The following is an 18797-nucleotide window of genomic DNA, read 5'->3' on the forward strand; positions in this document are numbered from 1 at the left end:
ATCCCAGCCTTTTCTTGCCTGTTGCCTACTTGTCACCTATCTACACAAATACAGCCTTTCTGCTGGGGTGAAATGTGAACACGATGCCAAGAGTGCTGAACGGAGTATGCAGAAAGGCAGTGTATAGAAGAAAAATTGTTCTTTCCTGGCAAGAATTATGGTCTCAGTAACCTTCTAGTCCAAAAAATAAAACGTAATTGCAAGACTTCAGAGTTCAGTTCCCCACCTATAAGACAGCCATTGGTGTTTGGATCAGTAATTCTTTGAGCCAGAGACCTGGCTGGCACCCTAAGCACCCATGATCTTGTGTTCAACAGATTCATTTCGGGAGTTATAGAGCATGCACACCGGAAGTCCAGTGCCGGCTGCTGTCCCATCCTGCACCCACCTGCCTTGCACAGCCTCTTAGATCAGGGCCATTGGAGTGAGACCATATGCTGTGCTTTCCCTTACAGACCACCATGCGGGACCTGTCACAGATGCTGAAGAAGATGCCCCAGTACCAGAAAGAGCTCAGCAAGGTACGGCGATCCAAGATGGCCAGTTGGAATCATGGGTTAAATAGCTGCAGAAAGACTTCTCAAAGCCCCACTTTACTCAGCGAGTCATTGAAATCCACAGATTTTTAGTTATCTTCAATTTTTATTAGAAATGGAAGGCTGGGATAGACAGCTTCTTTCCCGTGGCTTTCCTTTCTCCTCTCCGTCTTGTTCTCTCTTTGTCCTTCCTATTCCTCCCCTCGTGGACCTGGTGCAGGGCTGCTTGAGTGTTATCATGACATGTCAGCTGGCTTCCCCAGAGTGAGTGACCCCAGAGAGAGAGCTCGGGGGAAGTCACAGTGCCCTCTGTGTCCTGATCGGGGATGTCACACATCACTTCCTGCACACTCTCTATCCACGAGGAGGGAATCACTAAATCCAGCTCACGCTCCCGGAGAGGGGAACTAACTCCCCCTCCTGGGAGAAGAATATCAGAGTACCTGTGGATGTGTTGTGAAGCCATCCTACCACCCTACCCCCACGAAGCCTCCCTCCTTCCCCTTGGCTCTTAGAATGTGGCTTCTTCCTCTCTCCTGACACACAAAATTTCCTACTTGTGGTGTTTGTGTACCGGCCTGAACACGTTTCATCTCCTTAATGAGGCTGGAGACACCTTGGTGCCTAGCCCAGTGTTTATACATCGTAGGTGCTCGGTAGATGTTGCATGAATCAGTAATTCCTTGATCACAAACTGTCTCCTAGTATTCGACCCACCTGCACCTGGCCGAGGACTGCATGAAACATTACCAGGGCACCGTGGACAAGCTCTGCCGAGTGGAGCAGGTAGGACCTTTTCCCTCTCTTCCTGCCATGTGCATTTACCCAACTGAATTTTAATGTCTGACCTTGAACATCCTGCAGAATCATAGGAAACAGAGATGGGAAAGCCTCCTAGATCGTGTTATCTCACCTCTCTGCAGCCAGTGCCATGCCAACCTCAATGGTAGGGGCTAGACTGGTCTGGAGTGCCGTGCCGTTTGGATTTTGCATGCCTGGCTTTCCAAAGGCGCCATTTCCCCCCTGGAATGGCTGGAAAGAGATATATGGGGCTCTGAGCCCTACATGGGCAGGGCTGGCTGAATATTATAGTCTGAATGTATTTCCTCCTGCTGCGGCCACACCAGTTTTGGACACCGAGAGGCTGAAAGAGGATAGGGCAGCAACAGCACAGAAATGCACCCACCGCCTCGCTGATCACAGTTAGGACTGTAATTGAGAGTCTGGGTTTGAGTTCTGTCTCTGTCGCTGATTGGTTTGATGTGCCCATTTCTCCCTGCTTTATTTTCCTCACCCGCAAAGGGAAATAACAACGCTGCCACAATCTCCAGGAGTGTTGTGTGGAGTCTGTAATCCTGGCACTCATTCTTCAAGTGTGATAACAATACTCAGAGAGGGTCAGCTTCTCAGGGAAGAGAGGGCATTAAATGCTCCTGCAGCCTCAGCGGAAGGCCCCCTTTTACAGAAAAAAACATCTCTAGTTCTCGGTGTGAAACTAGGATTTAAGTCTTCGGGTTTGATGTAACAGGCTCAGCTGTCCCGATCCATTGCCTCTCTTCTAAGGGGAAGCAGCCCTGCTAAAACCCATCAGCTTCACAGGTGATCTTGGTAAACACAAGGTATCCTCTCCAAAAGAACTTGACCATCCAGAGAATAGGTTATCACTAGACCAGTAAAAATGCAATTGGGATTCATCCTTGGAACTTTACATTTTTTCAGAAATGCTCAGTAGTATTTGTTACATTTAACTTGACTTTTAGAGAGTATTAGAATCAGGTCCTGCTGAACAAATGTCTCCTGAGCATGGCAGTGGGACTGAGAGGTGAAAGGGCCTAGGAGGGTGCCCTGCCTTCCGCTGGCCCAGACTGGGGAAAGACCATGAACTCGAGATCATGATTATTATGGACTCCTGGAATCACAAGAGAAAAAGGGGAACCTTCGGGCAACCTCTGTAAAGCCACAGAGAAAGTTGCCACTGCTCATCTCTGAGAGCAAGACCAAATGGTCCTTGATGGCCTGAGGCTGAGGTGCCGCTTTCTCTGGCCTGCTGAGAAAGGGTCTGACTCTCGCCTGGGGCGCAGCGTGGGGCCTGTAGACTTTGCTCACTTCATTGTCTTTCATCTTCAGTTCTTTTGTCAGGCCTTCTCTCTTCCTTCACCTCCCTGGGTTGGATTTGCTGGTTTGGGAGCCCATTCTTTTTTCCTCCTCACCCTAGAAATGACTGGAAGATTCCTGAGTAGTTAAAAACCTGAGTAGTTAAAACTCAAAAAGCTGTCCTGAGTGCCAGGGGAAGCAGAGTCAGGCAGAGGCACCTTAAAATGCCAAAACATTTGTGTGGGAAGTGCATCCCTCTAAGCCCTGGTCCCTCAGCAGGGCTTTGTGCCTCTACAAGACCTGCCAGGATTGAGGCCTTCCCTAAGGAGCTGGCACAGGCCCTCACCTAAAGGGAACAGCCTACCTTTAAACAAGACGGCAAGTCATTGTGGTTTCTGTGTTTGCAAAGTGAGACCTGGAGCTTTATTCTCACGGGTGCTGTAGAAAGCAGTGTAATTATACTAGTGCTACTTACCACACGTTCCGAGAGTAGAAGCACCTGTTTAAGATCTTCCCCACCCTGACTGCAAATCCCAGACACTTACGGACCAGGAACTTTCTAGTAGTTACCACCTATCCCGACTGTCAGCAGAAGAAACGGGGCCAACCTGCTGTGTTTCCTGCAGGACCTTGCCATGGGCACCGATGCTGAAGGGGAGAAGATCAAGGACCCCATGAGAGCCATCGTCCCCATTCTGCTGGATGCAAACGTCAGCACTTACGACAAAATCCGCATCATCCTTCTCTACATCTTCCTGAAGAATGGTAGGAATGGTGGGGTGCAGAGGAGGGGCAGCGGGGAGAGAGAAAACAAGGTGGAAAAGTAGTTGAAAAGACATGGAAAAGGGAAGGGTATTTAACAAGAGGATCCTAGGGGCTCTTTACGTTTGGGGCAGTGTAATATAGGCACATCAGTTGTAGCTAGAAGCTAGTGTTCCCCCGTGATCCTGGAGTTACCCAGTGGTATGGGACACACAGATGAGGACGGGGTGGGGGTGGGGGAGCAGGGGGAGCTCTCAAAGCAGGGAGAGCTTCATGGCCAGTTTTAGAGTGTATCTGCCAGATACTTTTAACTTGCATCACTTTGTAATCTGTGCCTTTAAATAACTGATTTTTTACCCACATAATAGTTGCCCATAAGTCTATTGTGTAAAAAGATGAGCTCAGAGACTCTCTCGTCCAGGTGAACTTTGATGGGGGCCAGTGGTGGCAGGGATGGCTGAGAAGCAGGGGACAGAGAGGGAACGTGGACCAAGATGGTCACAGCCTGGGATGGAGCAGTTGGGGTGGAATTGGGGTCCTGATCGTGTCCATGTCTTACAGTCAAGTTACTGTGATGAACAGACTAATTTCCACTAATCCTGAGGAGAAGGGGCGCCGTCCCCCTGCCCCCAGACGATTGGCTCTGCCCCTGAGTGTGTGTGAGGCTGTGGTGGGTGTGGTGACCAGGGTTTTGTTCTCTTAGGCATCACTGAGGAAAACCTGAACAAACTGATCCAGCACGCCCAGATCCCCCCGGAGGACAGTGAGATCATCACCAACATGGCACACCTTGGGGTGCCCATCGTCACAGATGTAAGGGGCCAACCTGTGTATGGGGAGGGGGAGGCAGAAGGGAAGCTGGTGGGCCTCACCTGTTCTCCCCTGACTTACTTAAGGCAGCTTAAAATACACACACTCAACATGGAGAAAGAGGAAACAGATACAATCAGAGGAATAAAGATACAGAGGTATAAATAAAATAGAGGTTTTATGAGCTCCAAGATTCCAGCCGTGCACATCAAGGAGTCACACAGTCATTAAAGCTGAGCTGTGTCTGTGAACCAACCCATCATAGGGGTCCTACTGGCTCCTTCAGGTGGGTCTGGCTTTGCCTCTGAACACCTAGACTCAGCATCTTCTGTGAGAGGGACAGTCAGCACTTGGCATCAGGCAGTTCTGCCACTTTGAGTCTCCTGCGCTGGCACTGATGCAGGACAAAGTCAGGGCAGGTTGTCTGGGAGGCCCGACCACAACCACCCAGTGAGCTCTAGAAGGGGCTGGGGGCGGGGCTCCAGGTCTCAAGGAAGAGGCAGAAGCCCTCTGCAGAGTACCCGCTAGGAGCCTCGCCCACCAGTAGGAGTCCCACTGTGCACTTATTTACTCTTAGGGAGTCAGCCCACTCAACAGTACTAATAAAGCTGGAGTTGCAGGTGCCAAAAACTTGGAATCTTGGAGCCAAAAACTTAGTTCCGAAGCCATCAGACCAGAGACCTGTTATTGGCAATTTTAGACCCTTAATTTTTGTACAAGAAGGACCAGTTCTTTTAGGACATCCTGTACTGTTGAAATGAAATCAAAGAATAAGTCATACCCGAAGTAGTATTTTCTCCAATAATTGACTTTTTTTTAATTACCTGGAGTGTTTTAAAATGGCACATATATTTGACCCACATTTGCCATTTTTCGTGGCTTTAGAGAACCAAGTTTGCTCCAGGTTCCTAAAAGGGGCATATTTTTGGCTCTTCCGGGGAAAGCGTCCCCCACTCATTACTCTTTGCCAGTGCTGGCCCTCTGAGAGTCCTTGGGAAGAATTTCTAGAGGCCAGCACGGTCACTTGGGGCCCACGTGGCCCCTGACTCAGTCTAATCTTGAGTGTGCTTGCATTCAGTCCACGTTGCGTCGCAGGAGCAAGCCAGAACGGAAGGAGCGCATCAGTGAGCAGACCTACCAGCTCTCACGATGGACTCCGATCATTAAAGACATCATGGAGGTCAGTGACGGTGGAGAGGGACAGCCAGGGCCCAGGGCTCTTCATTTAAAGGCCCAGATGCCTCCAGCTTCCCCTGCTCTCAGGTGGCGGTGACACCCCCGAGGATTTGCATCCAGGTCTCCACAGCTCTTTCGGGCCTCAGTGCATGTCTTGTCCTGAGGGCTTATGAAGAGCAGTCCCAAGAGACTGCCAGGGGCAGGTCCCCCGAGATCCATATGGTTTTGCCCCATAGTAGAGACCCCTTGGTGGTGCCATACCCAAAGGAAGCAAACATATCACAGCATCTAAAGATCCAGTGAGTAACAGGTTCCACGCTGAGGTGTGGGTGTGCCACGTGGACACCTGTGCGGGTGCGAATGGGCCTATGGAATGTCACCCAGCCTACCTTCTCTCACTGCCCCCTCTCTCAGCCCTCCAGGCCAGCCAGAGACCCTGCCAAGCGTATTTCTGCCTCTGCTCATCTGTTCAAACCCACCCCTCGTCTGGAATGTTCTCACTCTCCTTTCTACTTCCTGAATCCTGCCTTCCTTCAAAGGCCCCATTGGGTCTCACTGTTCCCATATACCACTCCACCCGTCTGACACCCAGCCCCACAGAGGCCTCACCTGGACTCCTGCAGCATGTGTCAGGGAGGCTGTTTACGAGCCAGTATACTGCTCCATGTTTTGGGCCATCTTTTTATTCCTGGGTCCTGTGCCCTCAACTGACGTGTCCTCTGGCACTGTGCCTTGTGCGTAGTAGGTGTTTCATGTTTATAAAGCATCCCGATGGTGTCCCTCCCCTCTCTAATAGAGTGAGGAAACCCTGCATAGAATTCTACTCTGCTAGATCTTTAGGGGTGGATGGGAGATAATCTGTCCAACTCCTGCACTTGACAGGTGGGCAGGACTGGGGTTCTGAGAATGAAGGGTGCTGCCCAGGATCCCTTTGTTAATTCACAGCAGCCCAGGTGTTCGTACTGAATTGTACGTTAAAATAAATACTTTTCAATAGATACAGTGAGTCAGCTTCCTATTTTTAAAATCCACAAACCAAAAGGATGGGTGAACATGAGACATCTAGAAACCAGTTACATTTCTTTGCTTGGTGCAATAGATAAAGCCAACCCCTGTCTATTCCCTCCTTTGTTTTGTGCTCCCTTTTTCTGCCCCTCCTCCCTAGCCCCCTATACCATGTATAGGCTTCACATGGTAGCTGTTAGTGGGAGTGTAGATTTCTAAGCAGCAGGAGGCGGATAGCTGGGGTCCACCCACCAGATAATTAAACCCTTGGGAAGCTGAGGGTGGAAGGCTTTCTCTGGCTGGAGAGACTGCTTGTGTCTAGTTTCTACAGACAGGACTGATGGCAAGTGTCAGGACTTTATTGGGTAGAATACAGCATTTATAATCTCATAGAATGGGAAAGAGAGGGAAAAAAAGAATCAATTGGAAGGAAAACAGAAAAAAACCAATGCTATCTTTTTTAACTTCTCTTAAAGAGCAGACTTAAAGAGTTGGTACCCAGTGTACCAGCCCGTTATGGAGCGCCTGGTCTGCACTGGGCATCTGCAGCGGGCGAGGGAGCTCTGGTGGTTGAAGACCTGGCCGTGGGTTTCACCAAGTGACTTGTCCTTTGAATCATCGCCCCTGGGTTTCCAACAGCTCTTTTCAGACCAGTGACTGACCTAACATCAGTCTTGTCTCTTTCCAGGACACTATTGAAGACAAACTGGACACCAAGCACTACCCTTATATCTCTACCCGCTCCTCTGCCTCCTTTAGCACCACTGCTGTCAGGTAGGTGAGAATCCCTGAGCAGGCAAGGGGGCGGTAAGTGGGAGCAGCTCTGCTAGGATGTCAGCTACACAGTCCTGTTGTGATGCCCCGTGACTCCTGAGAACACTCCCGCTGCTGTCATCTCAGCCAGAGTGCAGGCCAAGTCCTTATAGCAGCTGTGAGGCCCTTCCCCGTCTGGCGTCTGCTCCTCCGTGACTCATTCCTCACTCCTCCCTTGTCTTGCTCCACTTTAGCCACACCAGCCTCTGAGAACATGCCAGGCCTATATCTGCCTCAGGACCTTTGCACTTGCTTTCCCGACTGCCTGAACTGATCTGTTCCCAATATATCTGCGTGGCTTGCCTCTTGTCTCCTCCAGGTCTTTAATTGAGTGTTACCCTTTATGATCTTCCGTAACTGCTCTGTTTAAAATTACAGTAGGGCCGGCCAAATGGCTCAGTTGGTTAAGAGCTCGCTCAAGAGTTTGAGCTCTGAGCAACAGCGGTTCGAGGCCAGCCCGAGCTGAGCAGCCGCTAAGCTGCCAATAGGTAGCAGGATGGCTCAGCTAAAAAAATAAATAAATAAAAATAAAATTACAGTAAACCAGTGTTCCTAGCAGCATTATTCATAATAGCTCAAAAGTAGAAATGACCCAAATGTTCATCAACTGATGAACGAGAAACAAAATGTGGTAAAGCCATAGATGGAATGTTACTTAACCAAACAGGAATGAACTGCAACATGGATGAACCCTGAAACATTATGCTGAGTGAAAGGAGGGATCAGAAAGACCACATATTATGTGATTCCATTTATATGAAACGCCCAGAACGGACAAATCTATAAAGACAGAGTAGGTCAGCGGTTGCCGGGACGGGGGTGGGGGTCAGGGAATGACCGCTGATGAGTACGGAGTTTCTTTTGGGGGGTTAATGAAAATGGTCTAAAATTGATTGGGTAATTGTTCCCAGTTCTGTGACTATATTAAAAACCAACGGGGTGTACACTTTAACGGGTGAATTGTATGATGTGGGGATTATCACTCAATACAGGTGTTACAGAAAATAAAGAAACAATTGCAGCCTTCCCACGACGCTTCCCATCTCCCTTCCCTGCTTTGTCTTTCTCCATAGATGACGCCACCACTTGGTGTACTGTTTGTATTTATTTATTGCCAGTCTTCCCCGACACAAATGTCAGCCTTGAGAGGGCAGGAATAGGTGTGTGTTTTATCCTGGCGCGTGGCAGGCTCTTGGTGTATTCTCTCTTCATTTTTGATTAATGAATTGATTTTAGTTATTAATTAAGAAGGGCATGAATACATAGTCTGCCCAGAGCCACATTTCTCAGATCCATTCTTGATGGAAACGCAGATGGGGGAGATGTGAATGCCTCGGGTAGTCTGGGTTTCTGCCCGATGCCTGGTGATGCTCAGACACGTCTCAGCTTTAAGATGTCAGTAGAGTCTATCTCCGGGCTCCCCACTCTGTGTGTCCTTGGCCAGCCATGGTGCCTTGAGAGGTCAGTGTTTGAGAGCTCTTCCTCTCATTCTCCTTCTCCCCTAATCATCCAGAAACCTTCCCTGCTGTGCTCTGCGGGGGACATCTCCACTCCACGGGCCTGTCCCTGGGACTCTGTGACGCCTGTTACAGACTGACTCTCTTGTGTGGCCTAGGTTCCCCCCTACCCACAGCAGCGCCTGGTACCTTTCCTGAGGTGGTAGGGTGCTACTCTGTTTTTCTCTGACACGAGACCTTTGCTTGGCTCCTGAGAACAGTCAGGGCTGAACACAGGAGCTTGGAACAAGAGAGCCACCAGCTCCAGGGGGGCAGCCTGGGGCACAGGTGTGACATGCAGTCCCAGGAGTAACACTTCAGGGTGTGCGCCTGTCCCTCTTCTCATATTGTGCCCGCCCATCTTCTCTCTCTCCCTCCTCCTCCCATCGTCCCTTTCAGGCCTCCTCCTGGGGGCGGGGGTGGGGGGGGTGCGGGGGGCACTGAGGGCTTGTGTGTGCGCCCCCTCTGATGGGAGTGGAGTTTAGTGCCAATGTTGGAGTATAATGCAAACCCCCAGCTAGTGCCCCAAGAACATTCAGTGACCACTCAGGCGGAGATAGGGATGGAAATTTTGTGTTGGCCCCCAGTGCCTTTGAGACTTGGAAGTTACAGGTCAGGAAGAAGGGCAGAGATTTCACCGCCCGGAGGAGACTTGCTCTCCTTGTTTTGTTCCCTATTTTCTTAACCTGGAAGCCAGCCATTTCTCATTATTTCTGAGGACAAGGTGAAGGTCTACTGAGGAAGCCCAGTGGCAGAGGGGGCACCTCTGGGGAACTAGGGAACTGCAACCCGTGTTTCCAGAGGCAGCTCGGTGGTCACCTCTTTTGGGAAGCCTTCCACAGTGACACCCGGATAGCACTAGATGGCCCTTCCCTGCGTTTGTCTCCGTGACACTGAGCTACTCTCCATCGTAGCACAGTCCGGTCGGGCTTCCTTCTCCCCACTCTGCCCACCCACCCAGTTAAGCCATGAGCCTTGGTGGGCAAGGGCTTGTCTCCCTGGGGCTGGCTCTTCGGTGCTGAGGCGGCCCCGGCCCCGTGAGGCACTCGGTGCACGTTTGAGCACTAATGCCACCATGCCACCTTAGACTCTGTCATCACTGCTCACTGCCAGCAGAGTGTCCCAGACAAGCCTGCAAACATGTACAGCCAGCGGGTAGGCCCCTGGACGAGCATCATGGTGCGTGAAGCTGTTGAACTTAACCCGCCAAACTTTAAAACCGACCTGAACCTGTCTGCTGCCTACATGTTTCTAAGAGGTGACAAGGTCATGGCATGGGCGCTCGTAGTGATTCTTCTCCCTGCAGCACAGCACTTGATATTTTGCACTGCGGTTCATTCACAACACTTATTAAACATTGCTCTGTTTTGGTCACTGGTGCACAGAACAAACATGTCACAGAGGTATGAAGTGCTAAGTACTGTAAGTGCAGATAAACGTAATTAATCTCTCTCTCTCTCTCTCAATCTCTCTCCCCCTCCCTGCCCCCCAGCGCCCGCTATGGGCACTGGCATAAGAATAAGGCTCCAGGGGAGTACCGCAGTGGGCCCCGCCTCATTATTTTCATCCTGGGAGGCGTGAGCCTGAATGAGATGCGTTGTGCATACGAGGTGACCCAGGCCAATGGAAAGTGGGAAGTGCTCATAGGTGAGTAGGCATGTTTTTTAGCGGAAAGGGGCTGCTTCATCGCACTTTGACTCCATTCCATGCTTTGGTGTTTCATTCTGTCTTCGACTCTCCATCGCCCTGGCACAGCTTAGTCTCTAGACCCGTTTGTGGATGGCACAACCTAAGGGGCGAAGACTTCCTTCCTCACATCTGCACTGTCTCTTAACGGGAGGCAGCTGCATGTGGTGGGAAGTGCCTGACCACAGGCTCCAACAGCCCCAGGCTCACTGTCTGCTCTGCCACTGCCTGGCCCCGTGGAGCAAGGGCGCCACCTCTGCAGGCTGTGATTTCCTCACCCAACCAGATGGGGTTAGAACACCCCATTACAGCCTCGAACTAGGCCTGAGGTGGGACTTGTCAATGTCCTGGCATTGGGCCTCACACCCAGATGCTCCGTGAGTGGAAGTTAAATTCTGACCCGCTCTTTTATTAATACCTATCCAGTTGGAGATGGACAGACACGTGTGTGAGCAGATATTGCCCGAAACATATCAGCCTGACTGCTGGACTCTGCCAAGGGTTCCCGGCAACCTGGTCCTACTGCTTTCTGGGTCTGTCACACCCTTTCTGGTATTTCCTATTTGTTTTTCAGAAGAAAGGAAGCAGCTCATAGGAGCTGACTTAATGCCGCAGGAGGAGACTTTTCTCCTTTTTCATGCCTGTGGGAGCTTCCACAATTCCTAGGGCTGGAAGAGAAAGAGTAAAATGAAAAACCTTGCTTTCTCCAGATTCCTTTTGTCCCTTCTTGCCCTTAATAAAATGGAGTAGCACCTGCCCAAGTGCATCTTGACATTGATGGGCAAGAGACTATCAGCACATAACTACCCTGGCCAGGTCCTGCCCTTTCCCCTTATCTTAATAAGACGGGTCAGTTTTATCCCTCCATTAGAGGGTGACCAAGTCACAGTGCCCCGCAGGCTCTCACAGCAAGCAGGCTTACAGTCCAGTCCATATGGCCATTCCCAGGTGTCTCAACATGGACCTGGCACTGTCGGCCACCTTCTAAACACCACCATTTCAGTGGGGAGGTTGGACATCCCCCCCCCCGCCCACTCCCTGAAGCTTCCCCTGTCTGGTGCCGTTGCTCCCTGTATCACTTCTTCCTTTCTGTTACGTAGGCCCCCGTGATGAAGCACCTTCTCTTCCCTGCTTGCATATGTGTTGCATGCATGTGTCAGATAATTCTCAGCTCAAACACAGCTTTCCTGGGCAGAAGCTGTCATAACCAGGCTCGGGGGGCCAGAACCCTGGCCTGAGGTTCCCTGTTGGGAGGTGGGAACCTGGGGACATAAAGTGGCCCGTGCGGATTCACGGAGGGGCCTCACGCAGACAGCTGATGTCCGCTGTGTGGACTTACTGCTTTGTGCATGCCAGCCATCCTCACAGTGTGTGTGCGTGCGAGTGCGTGTGTGTGTGCCCGTGCGTGCTCGTCTGGCTTTCGCATACCTCATTGGCTGCATAAAATGTAGGCCTAAGCTCGCATGTTCCTGTAACGTACCTTTGTTCAAGCAGTCAGCTGGCCTCTGTTCTCCTGCAGGTTCTACTCATATTCTCACTCCCACCAAATTTCTCATGGACCTGAGACACCCCGACTTCAGGGAGTCCTCTAGGGTATCTTTTGAGGATCAGGCTCCAACAATGGAGTGAGAGCCAAAGAAACAAAGTAAAAGCAGCTTATTACAGAAAAGAAACTCTTCCACTCTGAAGGGTTTTCTTTGATTATTCCGTCACTCTTTTTATTTTTCCCTTTTTAGTTTCTTATTTATTTGATTTTCCTTTAACAAGAAAATGCTTGCAGTTCTTAACACCGATTGAAAATGTGTCCGACGCTGCCTTCACACACCCTGCCACGGGGGCCTCGGGCTCCAGCTTGCCAGCTCACTCATGCCTTGGGTTGCCTGCTGCTCAGTCCAACAGCTGCAGCCCACTGGCTTTTAAACTGAAAATGAGAATAACTTTTGTGAACAGTCCTCTAGAGGGGGCTGAAAGTTGAGGGATGCCAGAGGCACAGTGCCCAAGCCTGCTGGCCCAGGGGTGAATTTGTGGGTACCAGGCAGAGAACACATTGCATCCTGGTTGGGACGTGGTGTGAACTTGAGAGTGAGGCTAGCAGGCGTTCAAGGATGGCCATGTCCAAGGAGTTAGGACTCCAGTGGAGATACCCATGGGCACATGATCATGCGGAAGGCTTAGCAGAGCGTCAGAGTTGGCTCCAAGTCACGGGTAGTTAGATTTATAAATGCCTTTTTCCCGGGACAGGCCTTTCTCTCGAGGACCAATTTCTAAGGAGTCGGTGAGGCCACAAGCCACTATGTACTCCAGCCATCCACGGAAAGAGCTCATGTCTCATGTTCCTCTGGGGAACACAGCGCTTAATAGTCATTTGCTCTTTCAGTAGTTGCTTTTATTTTAATTGTCCTGTAATCCTTTCAAGAGTTGAACAATCACAACCCCCTTTCCAACTGAAGCCTTTGGTAAGATCTGAGAGCCTTTGGGTAGAAATCTGTTCTTAGCGTTAAGGAGCGTCTTCTCTCTCCCACCACGCTTGTACCTAATCTCAGTTACCTAGGAACCCATCGTCTGTTTGGTAGATTACCCAGATTTTATTCTTGTCCTTGTTCCTTCCTCTCTTTCCGTCCTGCATATGTGCTGGGAACCTCGTTTAACAAGCTTGAACGGCAGACTGATGTGGAAGAATTTCATTGTCTTGTTAGTCATGCTTTGGCTTCATTACACGTTCTGTGAAGAGGCCACATTTTGGGTCCCTGACCTCATAGACTCATCAACAATGGGCCCTGCAAATGCCCCCTTCCCCTGGGCTGAGACGTGGCCCAGTGAATCTCAGAACGTGAGTCACCTGTGAGCAGGAGCAAGACCTGGACTCTGGCCCCAGCTCCGCCACGAGCACCTGTGTGACTGCAGGTCATTGCCACTTACTGGGCCAAGTGTGCGGAGCACCGGAGGCTGGATCACAGAGCCCTAGGCTCTTTCGAGCTCTGACCGACTAATCAGTAATTCAGACGGTGACTCAGACCACGCAGTCCCGCCCACTCTCCCACATTGTGCGGAACCTCAGGGGAATGGTCCACCAGAGCCGTGGCTAGGTAACGTCAGAGGGTGCTTGTTTGTGTAAAGGGAGTGTGTTCATCCAAAAAGGACGTGCTCTAATGGTCAGAACAGGAGGCGCCCGTTGATCTTCTCTTTCCTTCCTTGGCAGAGGGAAGGCTCCCCCAGGACAGTAGTAAGGTGGAAATGGCAGGTGGCTGTGAGCCGGGACACTGGGGCTGGCTGTGGCCCAGGCCGCCTTCCCCAAGAAAGCGCCAGTGGGGCAGTGAATAAAAGCAGTTGTTAAAAAACAATCATTGTTTAGAAGCACCCTGGGAGGCTGGTAATCAGAGATACCTCGTTCTGTGTGCAGATGGCAGGTGGGTGGACTGTGTTTGCTGCAAGATGTATTTTAAGACTTAGAGAGGGACACGAGTTGAGGCTGCGGCAATGGCAGACCACTTGCAGGGTCTGAAAGAATCACGAGCCCAGACCCCAAGGGCTCCTCTTAGGACTCGCTCTGGGTCCCCTGCCTCAGAAGTCTCGCCACAAACTGTTTTCCTGTGTTTTAGGTTCAATCAGCAGAGAGGGTCTCAGCTGCCATCAGAGCAAAGCGAGCCTGAATAGACTGGCTGTACACAGTCCTTGGCTTCTGAAATGCTTTGTTAGGTTGTAGGAAGTTCAGTTAAGGAAAAGCGAGGCCCCAAGCCCAGTTACCAGGGAGGCCGCCTGAAAGCAGATTGAGACCGGGCTTGCCCCTTCTGTTGTGATTGCCCAGGTGACCAGAGACCAGGGCTGTGCAGAACGTCGTCTTCTCCCGAATACCGCTATTTGCAGTAACAAAGCCTTTAGATGAGCTTTCCCACGCAGCAGTGAATGAGAGTCCGCAGCAGGCTCGCAGGTGCCAGCGCCTGGCTGTCCTCGCCCCGCTGCTCCCTCTCCTGCTGAGGCTGGCTGCCCAGGTCTGGGAAAAGGAAGTGGGGATGGATCGCGCTGAGGCCGAGTCCACCAAGCCTGTCTTAAACCCTGCTAATCACTCACCCTCCAGACTGTCTAAGAAGTGAAATCTGTTGATTCGATCTTCACCTCTACACCCTGGGGGGTTTATTAAAAGTATTGATCATTAGGGAGTATCCGAGGCTAATGAAAGAGGGCTGAAAGGCTGGATGAGCCCTCGTATAGCTCTTCCACTCGGCAGGAAGTTTTTGGTTTTTTACATTGAATATTGTGCTTTATTCCAGTTTGGAGTCAGACAAATTTCATTTTTCAGTGGAGCTCAGATTTTAAACTGAATTCAGGGCCATCCCATTGCCCAGCTGCTACTTAAGTATCACTTGCACGTCCCCTTCTGGGGGTCAGGAGACTACAAGGTGCCCAGAACTGAGCCCAGTGGCATGGCTTCTGGGCCTGGCTGTGCCACCCACCAGCAGCAATCAAGCACTCCACCGCTCTGGGCTCCAGTCTCCCATCTGTAGGTGCCGGCTGGGCTGGAGCACCGTTTCCCAGACCTGGCAAATCATCACCTTCACCTGGGCTGCTCTGAAATGTACACATTCCCAGTGACAACCCTGGACATTGGGTCAGTAGGTCTGTTTCAGCTTAATCCAAAGACAACTAGAGCAGCTGACCTGTAAGAACGCATCTGATTTTCAGATTCCATTAGCGAAGAAAGAAGGATTTTGTCCTAGCAGAGCTTGCTGTCCCACCCACAGCTTTGAGTCTTTTGGATGACTTGGTGTTTGGAGACCACCGTTCACATTTCACCATCTTCCAGTTAGGTAGGATAAGAGGGACCCTCAGAGCAGTGGAGCCACTTGCGGTGCTAGAAGGCATACGTGGTCAGCCACAGGTCAGCTGAGCAAGTAGTGGTCAAAGGCATAGGGACCCTGGTATGTGAAATCAGGCCCGGGCAAGCCAGCCAAAGCCGCCTTTCCCTGCCTTCGGGGTGGAAATCTGGCATCCTGAGGTTTCTGTTCCCCTCGCCCCATGAAGGCCCGCTCCCTTGCCTGCATCTCCAGGGAGGCACATTTTCAAGTACGGTTCTCTTTCGTTCAGTTCTTCTTTCCCACCAGGATTTCTTTCTTTGAAGCCCACTGCTGCATGCATGCAGGCCTCATGCTCACACACCAGCCACTGTGTTCTGTTTCAGTAAGTCCATGTCCAAACCACACGGTCCATGCATCTTTTTTTACTGCACTTACTAGATCTCTTTCTCTCCTTATGAAAAAGGACTTCATTTATTTTTTATTTTTTATCTTTTTATTTTTGCCATAGAAGTATATCTGATTCCATTAGCTTAAATTTTTGCAAGCATTTCTAATTTCTTACAATGCGCGGTCTCTGCAAGGTAAGGCCTCAGGTACCCCGGTCCTCTCCCTTTCACACCTGAGGTCCCACCCACCACGACAGTACCAAACAGCTGGCTCCCAGAGGTCAGTGGCTTCCCCCAGGGCGCTCTGCCCATCAACTTCCTCCCTACCAGGCACCGTTCTTTCCATACACAGGCCCCCGTATAACCCCTGCCCCATTCCCAACCTTGTACCCTGTCTTATGGTTTGGAATTTCTCTCCCTGGCTTCACCTTGAGTTCTAAATGTAGCTGCCCTGCCCCCTGGCAGACAGCGCTGAGCCCTGACTGAGAGGCGTGCTCCTTCCTGGGGGCAGCCTGGGACCCTGCCTGAGCCAGAGGATGTGTTTTGTTTATCCACAGTTTCCAAATGTTTCCCAGGCCTGACATGGCCCCACACCCCCATCCCCAGTCCTCTCCCTGCTTCCACCGACCAAGACCAGGGTGGGGGCGGGGAAGCGGATGCAGATCTGGGAATCTAGAAGAGCAGGACTCGCAGCCATAAGCTCACTCTCTTTTCTGCCTCCCCCAGGATCCACGCACATTCTCACCCCACAGAAACTGCTGGACACGCTGAAGAAACTGAATAAAACAGATGAAGAAATAAGCAGTTAAAAAAATAAGCCACCCCTCCAAAAACCGAACCCTTCCCCACTGCTCCGCAGCCCCTGCCGCTGGCCACCTTGGTTACGTTGCTGACCCCTCTCCCTCCATCCCCCCAGCTCTGCACGCCCTGGCCGGCACCGTGCCACTGTTCTCGTGTTTAATGATGCCCTCTTCTCCTTGGAAACAAAAGGAAATAATGCATTATGTTTTTTTAAAAAGAGTTCTCTTCTGTATGTATCCTAAGAGGAGAAGTTCATGTGTAAGTGGCACGCTGCTGGGCAAGTTTCGGGACTGTTTGAATGAATGGACACACCGTCTCCCCATTGGTTATGATTCCGTGACCTTGTACATAACCCAGTACGACATGTGCAAATTGCTTGAGTATGGGAAGGTAGATGCTTGGGTGTTTTTAAAAACCTGCCTTGGATTGTTCCTGTTCTTGTTGGGACTCATAGAGATGTCTGTTCGGGGAGTGTTTCAAACTGAGGATTAATCTGTTATCTTTACTCCATTTCCTACCCCTCAGTGCCTGCTGTCATCCAGATAAGCTTGGAAGTGAAGATCAGGTGGCTTCTCGGGAGGTTTGAGCTGGAACCAACCTCTTTGCTTACCCTAGGGGCTCGTACCTTTTGGGCTGTGGCTGTGGGTGGGGGCTGAGGTGTCCTTATGGTCAGGCTGAGTGCCAGCCGATACCCAGTCAGTACCCAACCTGTCACAGCACCCTCCCTGGCCCATGTCCACAGTGCTGTGTTCCTAGGGGGAAGTCGTTCTACCATCCAAGTCACCATGCCCGGACAAGTGAGAGCAAGCTCCCACTGGGAACATTCATCTCTTGGAGAAGCGGTTAGGCCTGTTCCTTTTGACCGGACTCCCTCCTTCCCCAGGCATCACTTTATCACCTCTTTCTTAGTGGGGTCAGCCTGGGGTAAAGCCTGGGTTCTGCAGGCTACTGGTTAGAGGGCCCTTACCTGGAGAGAGGGTCCGTCCCCTAAGACATCAAGTGGCTGGAAGAGTAGCCCGTCGGATTTATACAGACCTTTTCCCACTCAGATTACCCTCAGTTTAAGACACTTCATAATACTTTATTTTTTGTAGCGCAGGGTCGTATGTTGTCGTGCTTGTAAGAGAAAACGATCATTTTATTCTCTGTATAAAAACTTAGCTGTATAAAATTTAGCTCTGATGCAAAAATTAAAGAAGCAAACACAGGCAAGGATGGCTCGTCCTCCTCAAGACTCAGCAGTTCTCATTCCTCGGGAGTGGGCGCACCATTCGTTCTGCTGCTGTTGTCGTGAAATATAATGACAGTGGAAGTCACAAAAATGTCCCCTGCCCGGCCCTCCTCCCCCGCCACCCTTTAACTCCTGCAGACCGTGTGTATATTACTGTCTCGTGATGTCATTGCAAACGTGGTATATGCTAGTTAACACCCCCACCACCGCTTTCCTTTCAGGATAGGTTCCTCGCCCGCCTGGTAGATGCATTGTGGTGTTGTTCTCTTCTCAAGGCTTTGAAATCTCCCCTTCGCACTCAGATTAGTTTTCAGGTCTGTCTCCCTTCTCCCCCTTAAGATATCGATCTCATTTCCTTAGGCCAGAACTGTAGGTACTTGCATTGGTTTGTTTCTTACTGTTACTGCTTGTTTTGTCCCCTCCCCTTGACCAAATGATGCTCACGCTTCAGGACCTTGTTTGTCGAACATGTTGGTTTTCCTTTGTCTATTATTTATATAAAAATAATTTATCAAAAGGATATTTTAAAAAAAGCTAGTCTGTCTTGAAACTTGTTTACCTTGAAATTATCAGAATCTCAGTGTTTAAAAGTATTGAAGCACAAACATGTATCATCTCTGTACTGTTCTGTACTAAAGCACTCGAGTCTAATAAATAAATCAGTGCCCATTCACGTGTCCAGGGTGACTCTGGTCTGGCTTCACTGTGGGGAGTGGAGGGAGAAAGGCTTCTGCACTGGTCCCTGGCGAGGACACCAGCCAACCCCAACCACGGCTTAAGAGTCTCCTGGATCCAAGGCACCATTACTTGCATTAGGATCTCTAGGTGTCTGACATTTGGAGACAATCCATAAAGCTTGTCTTGGGCCCCTAGCAGCAACAGGGCACTGCCTGTAGACGAGGTAGCCCTTCCATCGCCCTGATTCTCCCTATCTAAAAGGTTTCTATCTCAGAGAGTGCAGAGCTCTGCCGTTGTAGATGCTCCCTCCTCGAGCATGGGGTGACGGTGTACGTAGGTCATGCAATGAGGTCACTTTATCAGCGTTACTGCTCTCATCCTCTGTTCCCACTGCCACAGCATCTATCCTTCTAATGAACTTGCCAGATCGGAAGCTGGCGTGTGTCCCGCTGGTCTTGGAGGCCATCTGTGACTTGGGGAGACTGCAATGAGTTTGACCCAGCCTGCGGTGTAGACCCTTAAATTAGGGT

General features: G+C 50.6%; 1 protein-coding gene across 2 annotated transcripts in view; it reads left to right on the top strand.

The window, feature by feature from the left end:
- Positions 1 to 18268, top strand: part of STXBP1 (syntaxin binding protein 1) — a 64274-nt gene extending 46006 nt beyond the window's left edge. Inside the window, exons 12-20 of one of the 2 annotated variants that reach the window (XM_019636644.1) lie at positions 456 to 521; positions 1242 to 1322; positions 3257 to 3395; positions 4096 to 4205; positions 5281 to 5382; positions 7072 to 7157; positions 10185 to 10339; positions 11898 to 12023; positions 16284 to 16372. In XM_019636644.1, the coding sequence (XP_019492189.1) occupies positions 456 to 521; positions 1242 to 1322; positions 3257 to 3395; positions 4096 to 4205; positions 5281 to 5382; positions 7072 to 7157; positions 10185 to 10339; positions 11898 to 12007 (849 nt within the window). In that variant the 3' untranslated portion in view covers positions 12008 to 12023; positions 16284 to 16372. Of the gene's footprint in view, positions 1 to 455; positions 522 to 1241; positions 1323 to 3256; positions 3396 to 4095; positions 4206 to 5280; positions 5383 to 7071; positions 7158 to 10184; positions 10340 to 11897; positions 12024 to 16283 lie in introns of both variants that reach the window. The other variant, XM_019636654.1, reaches the window with a different exon arrangement.
- The last annotated feature ends 529 nt before the right edge of the window (positions 18269 to 18797 follow it).

This window comes from Hipposideros armiger, unplaced genomic scaffold (assembly GCF_001890085.2).
Source record: "Hipposideros armiger isolate ML-2016 unplaced genomic scaffold, ASM189008v1 scaffold_3, whole genome shotgun sequence".
NCBI lineage: Eukaryota > Metazoa > Chordata > Mammalia > Chiroptera > Hipposideridae > Hipposideros > Hipposideros armiger.